Below are 16,432 nucleotides of genomic sequence, written 5' to 3'. Positions count from 1 at the left end.
AGAGAGCCAGCCGCGGTCCCTCTTCCCAATCACTATCTTTTCCGGACCCTCCCGTGATTTCTCTTCGCGCCCAGTGATGGGCACGTCCGATCTCGCTTTTCTGGAAAGAAACAGCGTCTTGCAGAGTTGCCAAAGCTGATTTTAAAAGAGGCTCCGAGGTTTTACCTCTGGGTGAAGTGAAAGACTGGTCTGATGAATAATTAAGCTGAAAACTATCTAGTTTCCCTCTTGTGGAGAATTTTGCGGATCCACCTGTTCTGTAGGTTCTGAGTCCGTGGGTGTGTGTACCTGTGTTTTCGCATGCCTCTGAGCAGTCAGTGAACGGCATGATCTATTACGATATCTATTACAATCTGTTGCCTGCACGTTCTGGTCTTATTTTGTTTTCTCGCTGGGTTTAACAGGATCTGCCCCCCTCTCTCACCGCCCCCACCTCCTCTGTTCTAGTTTGAATGCTTTCATTAATTGCTTCATTTGTTCTGCGTAGTAGAATCTAGAATTTCATTCATGACCAGCATTAGAAAGAGATGATCACAAATTACACAGCTGTCAGGAGAAATTTCCTCTGGGTATTTTTGCGATTTCTAAACGAATCTCTTAGTTTTGGAATATTTATTATAATAACTTATATATATATATGTATATATGTATATACACATTTTGATAAAGTGCATTCTTAGTATACTTTTAGCATCATAGATTTTTCTGTCGATAAAGAATGAAAGTCAGGACTCTATCTGTGTACAGGTCCTTACAGAGGGAGCCTGTTTGATGCTCCTCTTATTTACATTTAAAAACTGAAGTTTAAATTGCTGAAGAGCATCCTTTCCCGTGGACATTTTCTGGTAGAAGAAGAGTTCCTACCTTGATTTTGTACCAGTGGTTATGAGGGAAAGGGAATACTGCATTTCAGATGTTCCTGGAGATTTTAATTCCTAAGCTAATAAACTGATGGTGATGTTCTATGTGCATTAGAATTTAAGGTTTTTTTTTTAAACTGAAAATAGAGTTCATTATAATTCCCTTTTATTGCCTATGGTTTAATAATTTGAGAACTCAGCAAGCAGGTCGCATTAGTGTAGTACTGTATCAAATGGTTAACAATAATTTCATCCTCGAATAATAGCTTCCGCTTAATTTTAGATTTCCCACATTACGGGATCTATTTTAATATTTGCAGTAGTAGAGATTGCCTTCCTTTATGTTGAGAACAAAGCAGATGGAACTCACAGATGTGTCTTCTGCCTCATGAAATTGACTAGAAAGAGAAAATTAGTGTCACGGAGACAGAAGAGCTATTGGGCTTTTTTTGTTGAGTAGTGGGTATTTAGTTATTTTGGTTCAAATTGCTGTTTAGGAGTTTGACACTTACTAATTTGTGTGTACAGTAATAATCGCAGTGGTGGAACTTTTAGCACACATTTTTTTAGCAGACTTTGAATGAATTATGCGATTTTACAGACAGATTTAAGGCCTAGCTATAGAAATGAGCCCTTTTGAATAAATACTGAGATTTTAAGATAATTGAGATACCAAGTTAAGAGCCTTTCATATGATTAAGGCTTTCGTCTGAGAAAAGCTGTTCTGAAGATAGTTTATCTGTTGCCTTTTAGATTAGTATTTCTGAAGCTTTCGAATGGTTTGCAGGTTGGTGTCCAGCAGGTGGCATGGCCTTCTCCTGGCATCTCGTCCTTCTTGAGGCCTTTTTCTTTTCCCTTTTTAAAAGTTGCTTCTTTGTGCCTTTCTTAGCTAGTCAGCAGAGAACGATAAACAGCCTCTTTTTTTTTCAAGTGACAGGAATTTGAAACTCTTTGCAAAAATGAACGTTTGAGCTTAAAATTGTTTATTATCTCTAGTCATCCTTTGCCTGTATTTTCTAGATGCTTTTATTTGGAGTTAACTGTATTTTATAGTTAGATCTTCAGTCTACCACAGTATTTGTAGCTTCTTGCTCTATGATGCCTATAGGGCTGTCTTAGTCAGGGTTTCTATTTCTGCACAAACATCATGACCAAGAAGCAAGTTGGGGAGGAAAGGGTTTATTCAGCTTACACTTCCATATTGCTGTTCATCACCAGAGGAAGTCAGGACTGGAACTCAAGCAGGTCAGGAAGCAGGAGCTGATGCAGAGGCCATGGAGGGATGTTACTTACTGGCTTGCTTCCCCTGGCTTGCTCAGCCTGCTTTCTTATAGAACCAGGTCTACCAGCCCAGGGATGGCTCCACCCACAATGGGCTGGGCCAGGGATGGCTCCACCCACAATGGGCTGGGCCAGGGATAGCTCCACCCACAATGGGCTGGGCACTTCCCCCTTGATCACTAGTTGAAAAAATGCCTTACAGCTGGATCTCATGGAGACATCTTCTCAACGGAGGCTCCTTTCTCTGTGATAACTCCAGCTTGTGTCAAAACAACACAAGACCAGCCAGTAAAAGGACCAAGCGGTTGTTCAGCTGCGCATAATTTTAGGCAAATTGTAGAATTTAAGCAGAAACCTGAGTTGTTTTCTCTCATCTGCTCATTTGGCTCTGTTCATGTGTGTGACTTAAAGATTGCTCTCTGAAAGGAAATGTTGATGCTGTAATATATAAGCCATATTTTTATCATAAAGCATGTTAATGTTTATTTAGACACGAGAGGGAATTAATGATAAGCTCCTATGACTTTAATGTATATATTTTAACAAGAGAAACAAGAATATAAAAATCAGTTATAATATAGCAAGAGACTGTACAAGGCTCTTCAGAGAAGAAAGAATATACATGTTTGTACTGGGTTTTCAAAAGCTTTTTGAAAAGATTTAGATTGAGGAGCTGAATGGCTCAGCAGTAAAGAGCACTTGCTGTTCTTGCATGGAGCCAGGGTTAAGTTCCCAGCACCCACCTGGTGGTTTACAACCACACTTAACTCCAGTTGTAACCGGACACCCTTTTCTGGCCTTATGGTACCACTGCAGGCAAAACACAAAGAATAAAAAACAGCTAAAGGATTGGAAAGATGGCTCAGTGGTTAATACCGACTGCTCTTCCATAGGTCCTTAGTTCAAATCCCAGCAACCACATGGTGGCTCACAACCATCTGTAATGGGATCTGACGCCCTCTTCTGGCGTGTCTGAAGACAGCTACAGTGTACTCATAAAAAAAAAACTTAAAAAAAAACCAGCTGAAGTGAGGGGCAAAGGAGAGCTGAGTTTGGATATGAAGTCATCTGGCTAGCATATATGAAGTCATCTGGCTAGCATATATGAAGTCATCTGGCTAGCATACGTGAAGTCATCTGGCTAACATATATGAAGGGAGGAAGGCTCCAGGACATTCTATTTGATCAGCATTTATAGCACATTACTATTGATGTAAAAGTGAAAAAAATAATCTATAAACATATTTGCCTGTATACATCCAGATTACATTTGGCAGCACACGTAAATTGATTAACATTGGCTATCATCTGGGATGGGAAAACTGACCAGCTATAGGACCATGGGTAAGAGATGTTTTTTTCAATGTCTGTCCTTTTGAAGTTGAAAAAGTTTAAATCCGTTAATCAAAAAATCTAAAAACTGGCATGTGTAAGTTATAAGAGTGAGGTAGATTTTGGAATCAAAATTTAAAAGCTCCCTCTCTAAAGTCTTTATTACTTATGTGTACAGTAGGAAAATCCATGAGGTATGTGTTTAGTCAGATGTTTGGGTAACAACATGAACTGGATTTATGACAAGAAGAAAGGGCTGTCTGAAAGCTTAAATTCTGTCTAGTTGTTTTATTTTTTTTTCTTCCTGTTTTAATCAAGCAGGAGTCTTTAGACCTACTCTTGGGAATAGCCTCAGTCAAGGGCTCAGCGCTCCTACTAAGAACTTTAAAATGTCTGCATTTATTTTGATAATTTTGTTTATTCTTGGTGAAACCATTGATATCAGGTATTTATAGTTTTCATTTACAAGTGAAAGATATATGTTAAACACACACGCACACGCGTGCACACACACACAGGCACACGCACACACACACACACACACACACACACACACACACACACACATGAGAACACATCACATAATAAGATCTTTGCCTTTTTAAAGTCAGTGTTCCCTAGCAGGTGAGCGGTTGTTAGAATGCTTGTCTTTTGGGAGGGGTATCTGTTGGCAATGCAAACAGTCTGTTCCGAGGTCCAGTCAAGGCAGAACAGACTGCAGGGTCACCTCATGGAAGTAATATTTAATGTAAAGGTCATTGATCATCACTAAAGGTCCTTGTGGGTGAGTCTGCTTACTTTAGTCAGTCCATAGGAAGTGGTTTATATTGGAGCCCTGTAGCTGTTTCCTTGTGCTTCCTTTCCCTCTGTGTGCCCACCAGTCACCTCTCCTGCTGTCCTCCTGGCACGCACTCCATCTTGTATCTGCCGGGTGTAGTTCGTCATTTGCCTGCATTTCTTGTTTCCTCCTCTCCTTTCCCTCCCCTACTTACCCCACCTGTGTATTAGAATATGTATATATTGTTCATTTTTAACGATATAAATATTTTACAGTGAAATTGCCTATAAAATATGTCACATATGTTGTTTTGCCTACTTTTTATCTTCAGAGGAAAAATAATATATGGTTTTGTTTTTCAAGACAGGGTTTCTTTGTATTTGTATAACCTTGGCTGTTGGAGCTTGACTGTAGACCAGGCTGGCCTTGAACTCAGAGAGATCCACCTCCCTGTTTCCCCAGTGCTGGGATTAAAGACTTGTGCCACAACTGCCTGGCCTTTTTAGGTATTTCTGATAATTTCTTGTTTTCTGGATTAATGTTCAATTTAGCTCAAGCTTGTGTATTAAATGAAAAACTATGTATGTGGCATCACATTAAATTATGTTCCTATTTGGGAACAGCTACGGAATTATTTCTTTATTCTGTTATATTTTCTGTTTTTGCTTGATTTGTACCCCAATAAATAAAAATTTTCACTTTTGTTTGCATTACTGCGTGATCATTATTGGGATACATTTGACTTGAAGTGCCAGCGTGCTTATCAAGCAAATGGTAGAGTTGATTTTTCTATGTTTGATATATTGGAGAAGATAATTTAAAACACTAGCCTATTAAATAATAAGCACACAGTCCTGTAGGTACTTCTGTGATAAGGTTATGGTAATACCCTCAAAGGAATATTCTAGAACCTACACAAATGATTAGAATTATCGTTTGAGCAGTGAGTTTCACCAGCAATATTAACAATATTTACAGTTTTTGAAATTCCTATAGTAAAAATTTTATCAAGTATGTACATGATTTACATTTCTAGGTTATTGATGTATTGATATCTGTCTCAATTTTTTATTAGCACAGTGGTTTGTTTTTAATGATATCCATTATAAAACAATGAAATGAAATTTTAGGTATGATAAAGAACTCCTGTAACTCCCAACAGTTGGGAGACTGTGGTAGGAAGATGGAGTGTAGACCAGCCGAGCCTGCGTACTGAGACCCTGCCTCAAAGATGGAATGGAAGAGTTCACACTTTGCTACATCTTTAATATAAATGCCTATACTAATAAATAAATCTTAAGGGGGGAGGGCTGAAGAGATGGCTCAGGGGTTAAGGGCACTGACTGCTCTTCCAGAGATCCTGAGTTCAATTCCCAGCAACCACATGGTGGCTCACAACCATCTGTAATGGGATCTGATGCCTTCTTCTGCTGTGTCTGAAGACAGCCACAGTGTACTCACATACATATTTAAAAAATGCCTGTGCTTTGGAGATGATATTAAGACTTTGCATATGTTGTACCAATAGGATTTGCAAATAGCTTAAGGATTGCTGACAATTCATGTAGCTGTCCACGAGCTGAAGCTAATGTTATTTAATGAAACATCTATGGTAAGAAGAATATGCATGTCTCGATCAAGTCTTTGTTGTAAGGTTCAAACCATCATAGTTAAAGCATTGTCAAACAAACTTCTTGGGGCTATGGAATGCATTAGTAGACGAAAGGCTTGCCGTGCAATCGTGAGGCAGTCCCTGAGTTGATCCTCAGCACACGGATAAAAAGCTGGGTATGGTAGTCTGTGCCCGTCATCCCAGTGCTGGGAAGGCAGAGTCAGGCCCGGCAATCTAGCTGAATGTGTGAGCTCTGGGTTCAGGAAGAGATCCTGTCTCAGAATAAACAATAAATAAGTTGGAGAATAATTGAGGATATTGAGTGTTGACGTTCGGCTTCCACATACACACATGCATCTGCATATGCCTGTGTACACATCCTACACTTGTGCACACACACACACACACACACACACACACACACACACACACCACCAACAACATGCTTTGCTTAAAGTTGTAGCAGCTACGGTGTTTAGGTAGGCCCAAGTAAAAGAAAATCCTTATAAAGTAGTTTAAAATGGCAAGAGGAATTGATTTGATCATGGGAAGGTCTTATCCACATTTTAAATTATAATTGATAACTGGTTCTAAATTAAATGCATTTCCAGTTAAGTTTATGTGAAACTTTTGACATGTACCGGTAATATAAAGCCTTTGTCAGGGATTATTTTGACTGATTCAGTTCTGTGTGCTTTATGCTTTTATGAAGGTTATGCCATTCAAGAGCCATATAATTTAAGAATAATTCCCTGTATGAAAAATGATAAGTGGAACTCACTTTGTGCATTGAGTGTGGTTTATAGCATTCATCATATTTTTATACTGTACCGTTTTAGAGATATTTATGTTTGCATTGAATCTGAGTTGTATTAATAAGAGTGATTAAAATGGACCTATTTATTATTTTCTGTAGAAAATAGAACTTCCAAGGAAACTGACAAAGCGTTACCCAGCCTATGAGCTGTATCTTTATGGAGAAGGATCGTACGCTCAAGAACACAAAATCCTCCCTTTGACGGGAATTCCTGTTCTCTTTCTTCCTGGTAACGCCGGGAGCTATAAGCAAGGTAGGTAGTGGAAGAAAGAAGTTAAAGCAGTGAGATTCAGATCCATACTTTGAATCATGTGCGTACTGCCGGAATCAAGTGGTATAGACGAAAAGTTTATTCTGTCACGTACCGCATCACACCTACTGGGGGACCCTACATGCCACTTCCTTCAAGAGAAAGTACACAGTAAAAGGAGAAGGAAAGAAGAGTCGAACGCTGCAAAGAGAGAAGAATCAGATGGTGTCTGGCAGGGTGAACAGATTTATAGATATTCAGAGGTGAAGGAAGGTGTATGTTGGAAATGAAGTTACTAAGAAGAAATCTGAAGTATTCAGTGGGGAGATAAAAATCTTCAATTATGCTGAACAAGAGAAGAGATCAGTTTCTCTCCTTGGGTGGAGACAGCTAGCCGTATGGGGGGATTACAGAAAGGTGGGGAGGATGTCAGAGTCTCTGGCATAGCAGCCAGATACCCAATCTGAAGTTTTGTTTATAAACAAAGTCAGCTTCCATTCTTATTAACGCTGGGGGAGTTGTTATGTAATGAACCCAGACTTATTTTAACATGTGTGTGGTAATCATACGGGCTTATTGGTCATTTACACATATTTGTGGAGTGTCTACCAGAAGCCAGGGAGTGTTCTAGGTATTAAATATCCAGAGGAGAACAGGGCAGGAAGTCCCTCCCTCATCAAACACATGTTCTTATTGGAACCCAGCATCAGTAGCTGTTCCAGTAACATTAAAGCTATGAGAGATAAACGAGGGAACACTAAAGGAGGCAGAAGGCAAGTAGTGGGAACATGGCTTCTTTCAATGAGGTAGACAGCAGAGGCCACGCCGAGGAGATGGGGTTCGAGGAGAGCTTGAACGTAGTTTAGGGAAGTCCCTGATGAAAGAATATGTTTGCGCTCAGGACCACCACCATGACTAGAGAAAAATGAAGTTAGAATGGAAATACGTGTATGTGTACACACAGACACACACATAGAGAAAAAGTTAGAATGGAAATATGTGTATGTGTACACATACACACACACACAGAGAAAAGTGAAGTTAGAATGGAAATATGTGTATGTGCACACACACAAACGTGTGTGCACTGGCACTCTGGGGAAAGCTACTGAATATTTACTTGAGAGGGATATGAAACATGATTTGAGTAAGAAATTATACAATCTGATTTTTTTGTGTTAAGTACCATGATAGTTTGAAATTTGCAGCTGTTACAAAGTGAACTTACAGATAACTAAAACTTCAGCGAAGAACTAGGTTACCAGCATCCTGGAATCCTGAGTTCCTTCATGGGTAGAGCTTCCTTCCCGTACACACACACACTTCAATTCTAACTTTACGGTGGTAATTTTTATAACTTCCTTTGTAGTCTCAATACCTAAGTGTGCATCCTGGCACTTTATTGCTTTGGGGATGTTTTTAACCTTTATACTGTATGACCGTTAAGTACGTATTCTTTGTGCTTGGATTCTTCCAGTCTGTTTTGTCTGTAAAAGTCCTCTGAGTTACTGTAGGAACTGTAAACTGTCCATTTATTTAACACTATGTTGTTCTTTTTGTATGATTTTTAGAGAAGATAAATTGTATAATTCCACATTGGCAGTTACAAATGATGTCCTTTTATACACATCTTAGAGCACATACGTTTCTGTTCTTGTGGTACCCTAGTCGCATTAACCCCCATCACAGGTTTTACATATCCTCTTATCTTTACTGAGTGCATTGACTATATTCTTAGAATTAGCATATTATTCTTCCCTTTGGTACCACCTGTTCGACAACACCAAAACTGTGAAATTAAAATGTTCACAGATCTAATAAATACAGCTAGCTGTTTTGAAAAGGACAAAACTATGGCCCCACTTTGAAGGGAGTTCACAAGCGTGGAAGCAAGAAGGATGCTTAAACATCATGCGTGTATCAGCATGGAGGGGAACGCCAAGGCGCTGAGGTGGAGAGGGTTGGGAGAGGGAGCACCTTCATGGAAGCAAGTGGAGGGGAGTGGGGGGGGATAACACTTGAAATGTAAATACAGAGAATATCCAATAAAATAATAATAATGATGATAAAGAAGCTAGAGATTGCCATTGGATGCTTTTTTTTCAATCACTCTCCACCTTTTCCTTTCTTTTTTCCTTCATCTGTCTGTTTTTCTTTTTTAATGATCTCTCTGAAGCTGTAGCTCTCAGATTTACCTAGAGATCTGTCCAGCAAGCCTCTAGGATCCTTCTGTTTTGGCCTCCTCAGTCCTGGTAGCACGTTCTTGGCTTTTAGCATAGATTCTGGGATCTGAGCTCAGGGTCTTCATATTTGAATGACAAACACTTTACCAACTGAGCTACAGCCTTGGGTTCTTACCCAGTATCATTGATGTGCATTTGTGACAGAGCTTTTTCAGGATTTTTTGTATGGTGAGCCCTCTTCTCTTCTATCCCACAGTCCGTTCCATTGGCTCCATTGCGCTTAGGAAAGCAGAAGACATCGACTTCAAGTACCACTTCGACTTCTTCAGTGTCAACTTCAACGAAGAGCTGGTGGCGCTGTATGGCGGAAGCCTTCAGAAGCAGACCAAGTTTGTGCATGAGTGCATCAAAGCAATTCTCAAGCTCTACAAGGTAGGGGATAAATAAGTATGCAAATCAGCAGTGTCAGAGGTTTGTCTTTTTGTTTTGTTTTGCTTTTTTTTTTGAGGGACTTTTGGACAAGCGAGGACTGCCTTCATCAGGACTGCTGTGAGGGGAGGCCTTTAGTAAAGAGCTGGCCTAAATCTCCCAGATTTAGAAGGCCTTCTCTCCTCCGGCCCCTCCAGACTCTGCACTCACTCAGAACTGAACTGGATTGAGTCTCTCCTGAAGCTCCGCTATCGCCTTTCTGCCTGGCATGTGGGGGAAACATGACCCCATGGCCTCATTCTCAACTCCTGGTGGTCCCCAGTGACATCTGGGTACACAGGGGATTGAGGACCCCAGCATCAATTCCAGATCTCGGTGCTTCTCACCTGGAAGAACATGGGCTTGGACCCCTAATCACAGACTGTTCTGCCTCTCCTGAGCTGCTTTGGCCCCAGCAGTAAGGCAGACACAAAACCCAACAAATTTATAAAACAAAAACAAATAAAAAACCCTCAAATCATTTGTATTCATTTAATCCTTCCAAATTCACAAAGCAAAATCCAGTGGAACCAAGAAAAGAAATTAGCATTATTAGCACAAACAGCACTAGCAATTTCAGCCCTGCTCTTCTTATTACTGATTAGAAAATCAGTAAACTATGGATTTGAACACTGTTCAGCGGGTTCTGCTGCATAATGTGTACCGATAACTTTAAAACACTACTCGACAGCTATAGAAATACTCTTTCAGTATACAATGAACATTTACTAAGCTGTGCTCTGTGCTAAGCCATATCCTGGGTTGTGGATATTAATAATCTTTAAAATACTACAACCAGGTAATTAATTTCCCCAAAATAGCAAAGTTAAATTAAAAGTTAAAAAAAAAAGAAATTTTAAATTGTTATTTCTAGATTACTTAGAGTTTTTAACAAAGGAGATTTGAAGATACTTTGAGCTGAATTAAAATAAAAAGGCCTATCGGAGTTTATGTTTTATACACGGACAAAACTTTCAACTAATAAATTTAGAGGATTAGATGATGGTTAAAAGAAATACTGTTTTGAATACTTATATTAGAAACGAGTAAACTTTCAAATCAGTCACTTAGTTTACAGCCTTTCTAAGGTGGGAGAAAATAAAGTTAAGTAAAGTAAGAAAATGAGGTGAGAGGAGAAATTAAAGAAACATAAAACAACAAAAACTAACTTCTGCCAACAGCTGATTCATTAAAAAAGATCAGCAACTTGTAAATTATGGCTAGACTGATATTAAAAAAATGAGAAAAAGTAACAATGTCAGGGACTAATGAGGGTATATTTCTACATATGGAGAATGTGATACAGGAATATTACCCACACTTTCCTGCCTGGAAACTTAAATAACTCAATATAAAGTTTTTTAAATTATAAAACTGATACATACGAAACAGAAAATCTGGGTTCTGCAGTATCTGTCAGAATTTTTAAAATCTTAGCACGAAGGAAAACCTTAGGACTCGGTGGCGTTCCGCCGTGTGAAGTCCTAGTCCACATTAAAGAACAAATACTGATCTTAAAGCAGCAGCTGCAACAAAACAATTTTCAAAAGAACAGAGGAAGGAAAAGACTCAGTTTTCAGTCCAGCAGCAGAACTAGACAAGGACTTTAAAAGAATAAGGGAGATAAAATTCTGTTTTAGAAAAAAGTAGAGAACACACAACAGCCATTAAAAAAGAAACGGAAGGGTTATAAAATTCAGGATCATAAATATGAAATTCTCAACCAGACTACTAAACTCAGCAGTAAAAAAGTTTAGTATATCATGACCAAATAGAGCAGATTTTTCTCTTTTGAGGGGTATTTCTGTGGTTTATCTTTGCTATTTTGTTGCTTATATGCAAACAGAAGTATTAAGTTTTGTCTTTTTAGGATACTAAGGATTTTATTTTGTCTTTCTTTGTTTTAAAACAGGGTCAGGAATTTGCCCCCACCAGCGTGGCAATAATTGGTCACTCTATGGGTGGCCTTGTTGCCAGAGCATTGCTTACACTGAAAAACTTTAAACAGGATCTGATCAATCTTCTTGTTACACAAGCTACCCCTCATGTGGCCCCTGTGATGCCACTAGACCGTTTCATTACAGGTAAGTGCTGACATTCAAACCCACCTTCTCTGGACAGGGTGAAGCAGGCAAGTCGTTGGAGCTGTTTCCATTAGAGATTTTTGCTTTTGTTTTGGTTTTGACAATTACTAGGGGAGTCACCCCTAATCTACTCTAACTGCTGGCCTGACTGCGTCCCCAGCGGTGTACCCCAGACACTTGCAGTGTCTCCTGGCCACAGCGAATGGTCCATCTCCCCTCATGGTTGCCGTTGAAACCCACTGTACATTCACAAGTGCAGCTGCCCTGCTGTGTCAGGCAAATGCTTCCTTTCAGTTAACCTCTTCCCCAGCCATTACACTCTTTCTTCCTCCTCTTCTACAACGATCCCCCAGCCTTGGGAAGCACCAAGAGTCAGTTTAGCCCTGTGTCCACTTAGCAGCATAATGGAAGGTTCTCCCCTAAGGTTTATGACATATCTAGCCACAGGTCCAATAATGGAGTAAGTTATGTGTTCATCTTGTGGAGCAGTATTGTAGTAAATTTTAAAAAATAAAATATGGTTTATCTCGTTATCAGCCCTGCGTGCACCTGGTCCAAGCCACCACCTGGATCTCACTCCGTTTGCACAACTCCCTTTTCTTGGTGGTTTACTACCGCCTGTTCTCCACCTCTGTCTCAGGGTGTTTCTGTACCCCAAAATCCCACACAACTCTACAGCCTGACAGCTTTTCATACAGGTTTATATATTCAACTCTCAATCCACAAACCCTCTACACAACAAGATTGCATCAAATAGACAAAGATACAAACTGCCCTTCTATATGAGACATTAGACCTGTAAAATCCTTAATGTTCATAGCTATTTAATACCAATCAATCTCACCTGGGTCTAGCTGGTCCTCGGGGATCTTCATCTTGCCATGACCTCTCCTCTCCGTCCTCTGACCTCTTAGACCTCCCTTCTCTGCACCTCTCTCACCCCACCAAGTCACTGGCTTTCCTATATTTTACTAATTAAAATGGGAAGGTTCAGATAGTTGCCTCTTGAGTATGTGACTGGGCAGCCCTTCTTGGGGAAGTGGGATTAACATTAAAATAACAGTTTCCGGACAATCTACAGAGCAGGACTTAATTTTGGTTGGAAAGTTACTGGTTACTCCCATGCTGTTCCTGCCTCTGTTGCAGCAGGTGGGCATGATTTCCAGGCCAGTCACTGATGTAACTTTCAGGGTTCACAGCTGGGGATGATTGATAATTACTTTTCTCCTTTGGTAGGCTGCATAGCATCTCAAAGCATTATTAGAGATAGTTGCTAGGGATGAGGCTTCCAGGTCTGTGTTACGGTAAATATTAAAAATAAAAAGGCTTATCTCTTTATCAGCCCCCACGGTCTCACTCCGTAGATGCCACTCTAGTGTGGAGCCGAATGCAGTGTCACTTGAACCACGAGCTACACTCTCCACAAGATTCCTGTCCCTGGTGGTTCACTCCGCCCGCCCTACCGCCCATGACAAACGTCACTTCAAAGCCCGGGTGACTTTTCACACAGATTTATATAATAGATTCTCAGTTCACAAACCCTGTATACAGTAAGATTACATCCAATAGACAAAGATACCAACTGCCCTTCCATATGAGATAAAGACCTATAGAATCCCTTTAAATATTTATATTTACCTATGTCCAATTACAGCCACCAGGATCTGAGTCCGCTTTCCCCAGCTCCATCTTGATCTTTTTCTCTCAATCCCTGTTCCTCTTTCGTTTTCCTACCTTTTCTCTTAACATAAATCTGCAGGTCTGTATCTGCTTGATTTCACCATCTTCTATAACTCGGTGACGTGGCCTCTTCAGCAGCGGGAGCCCACTGTCAACTAGACCCTTGTATTTGCTAGGCAGATGTCACACCCTTCAATACCGCCAGGTTCTAATTGTTCTAAAGAACAGCAGTGATTCACTTCTAAAACTTAGGGTGCTTTTTCCTAAGTTGTAGGAAACCTGCTTTCTTCCTCCTTTCTGATTTCTTATTTCATTAATTAAGTCTTCAGACTTAGAGTGGAAAAAAAATATAGTCCTGGGTTTCAAGCTTTCGAGGTATATACAATACGTATGACTTTTAGAACAGATTCCTTGGTCCTGCACTGGACCAGCCCGTTGAGGGTCATTTCTGACCGTAGCCGTCCTCACAGGGTAAGACGGGTGCAAACCGGAAGCAGCTTTTCTCCCCGCAGTTCATGCTCTTACGCTCGGATCAGGATTCGGGACTAAGCTTTGAGATTGCGCAGTCATTGCTGGGTTTACAAGTTTGCAGGACCACGCCCAGCTCAGTTTTTCTGACTTGTATGCTCCCACGCTCTTTTCAGGGCCCGTGTGGGCGTCTTACATGTCTTTGTTCTGAAGCAGGAATGTATGCACAGATCTAAACTGAACTGTGGCCACGGTGTGACTCTGCAGCGAGCCTGGGCATTCATTCAGGATTCTGGAGATGTAGGATAAGATTAGACGGGAGGAGGGAGGAGATAGAGCATCAGACCAGTTCTGTTCTGTGTTTTCATAATCTACTGCGAGCTTTGAAATCTCTAAGATTTCTTGACTTTAACTCCACTTACTAAGCTATCTCAATAGTTTGTCAAGAAAATACTTAGTTGAGCAGTTTTGTAGCTGTCTTTTACTTTAATATTTTTTAGCTCCATTGATATTTGTCCGAGGCCGTCGATACATCAGGTCTTGGTACACTTGCCTCAAGTGCATACTGCGGAGGTCTTAAGAACTCTGTGTAGCAAATTTCTAATGCCGTGAATGGGATCTGATGGAGCAAAGCAAAGCCTTAAGTTTCAATGCTGAAAGGAAATGAGATCTCCTTTGTCCTGGCCTCAGTATTCAACATTAAATTCTTCTTACTTTTCATACATGCAGTGAAAGATTGCCTTGAAACTCATCACTTTAAATTTACTGCTGAATTTAAAGGGTAAAATCCTAAGCATGAGATTTCCTTCAGAAGTGTAACCCTAAAATTACTATGGCACAGGCCTGGTCATTGTAGGAACTTAAGTGATAATGTGTGGCAATGGTTATCCAAGGCAGGGTTGCTAAGCCTTCAAAACTGGAACACTTTTGTGGCAGGGGAAGTATATGTCTCCTCTTTGAAGACCACCTTGTTGAGGGTACTTTATATGCAAAAAATATGCATATTTAATATATACAATATGATTGGGACTGAACACAGTGTAAGTCATGAAACGAACACACTGCTGTCTACAACTTCTTAGCAAAGTTTATGTGGTCTTTGGAAGAATATAAGGGTTTCTTTGCCATGGTTTGTGGAGTATTGTTGTTGGGTACAGAGATGTGTTTGCATGTGAACCTAATGAAAGGTACAGTCTGGCCTTTGTCTCTGCTGACGCCTTTACTAAGTCTCAGTATCTGTACTCTGACTGCAAACATGGGAATATATGCAAATTTCTCAAAACAGGGATATGTGAATAACATTACTTATGGGCTAAATAGCTAAAGTTAGAAATACAGGTAAATATCAGTATTTTAAGAATTGTTGCATAAAATGGCTTGTTTTTTAGAGTTTCTTTTTTATTTCCTTCCAGAGTTTTATATGACTGTAAACAACTATTGGATTTTAAATGCTCGGCACATAAACTTGACTACACTTTCTGTAGCTGGAGGATTCCGGGATTACCAAGTTCGTTCAGGACTGACTTTTCTACCAAAATTAAGCCATCACACCAGTGCCTTATCTGTTGTGGTAATTATTTTAAAGATTCTGCATAGTAATATATTAGATACAGTGGAACTCCAAAAGGGAAATAGTATAAACCTGCTTGTAAATGAGCTCTGGTGTGTGTGTGTATGTGTGTGTGTGTGTGTGTGTGTGTGTGTGTGTGTTTCCTTGTCTCCTCTAATCCATTTGGTAATGTGTTGTCTATATTTCTGATGAAAATATTTTACTTACAGATTTTTTCCACAACTGTCTATAGTAGGACTTGACTCTTCTTTTTTAACTCTCAAATAGTTTATGTAATTTTTCATGTTTATATGTATGCTATTAAAGTCAATTAAGAAATAATGGTTTTTAAGAGTTGATCTTTTTCATTGTTTATCTCAGTAGTTAGATTAGATTTATATTCATTGGGTCTAGAAAATTGGTGAGTCTAAGACCATAATTGTGTTTGTAGCATAGGTTAAATTGCTATAATATATATCCCGTATAGGTAATAGTATCTTAAATTTAAATGTTTATTGTGTAGGTCAGTGGGTGAGTTCTGATTCAGGACCTAGGCTGATGCCAGACACCCACCGGGATACCACGTTAGTGACCACTAGTTCAGCTGACGGAAAATCAGAATCGGGTGGAGCACAGGAGTTGAAAAGGCACCAATTACTTCTGCTCATACACCATTAGAGGCATCCGGCAACTTCCTAAAGCCAGAGAGGCCAAGGGGTCTAGCCATGCTATTTGTTGTAAAGACATGAATGACTTTTGGTGAACAGCAAATGGTTCCACGAGCAGCCACCCTTATAAAATGTATTTATTTTTATTAATTACATTTTCCCCTCTGACGTCATAAAAATATAACATATTCTGATTGTTCCCTGCCTCCTCTTTTGTCCTTCCCACCTTGCCAATATCCTCCCTCTTCACTAATCACTGTCGCATAGTCACATCTGTTTTGGTTTGTGACCCGCTGAGTTTAACGCGGGCTCTCTGTGAGCATGACCATGAGTTTAGATCGATCCTTTGGAGCCTGATGATCTTACCTGTAGGTACACCATTGCTCAGCATCTGTCAGTTGC

General features: G+C 39.9%; 1 protein-coding gene across 1 annotated transcript in view; it reads left to right on the top strand.

The window, feature by feature from the left end:
• PGAP1 (post-GPI attachment to proteins inositol deacylase 1) overlaps positions 1-16,432 on the top strand; it is a gene marked incomplete at its 5' end in the record, with an annotated part of 63,854 nt that overhangs the window by 312 nt on the left and 47,110 nt on the right. The window contains 4 exons of the mRNA XM_080932837.1: positions 6,780-6,933; positions 9,370-9,545; positions 11,494-11,665; positions 15,226-15,383. Coding sequence (XP_080788963.1) covers positions 6,780-6,933; positions 9,370-9,545; positions 11,494-11,665; positions 15,226-15,383 — 660 coding nt within the window. The remainder of the gene's footprint in view (positions 1-6,779; positions 6,934-9,369; positions 9,546-11,493; positions 11,666-15,225; positions 15,384-16,432) is intronic.

Source organism: Micromys minutus (assembly GCF_963924665.1).
Source record: "Micromys minutus genome assembly, chromosome: 19".
NCBI lineage: Eukaryota > Metazoa > Chordata > Mammalia > Rodentia > Muridae > Micromys > Micromys minutus.
Note: the sequence above shows the minus strand (reverse complement) of the source record. Positions and strands in the feature narration are given on the sequence as shown.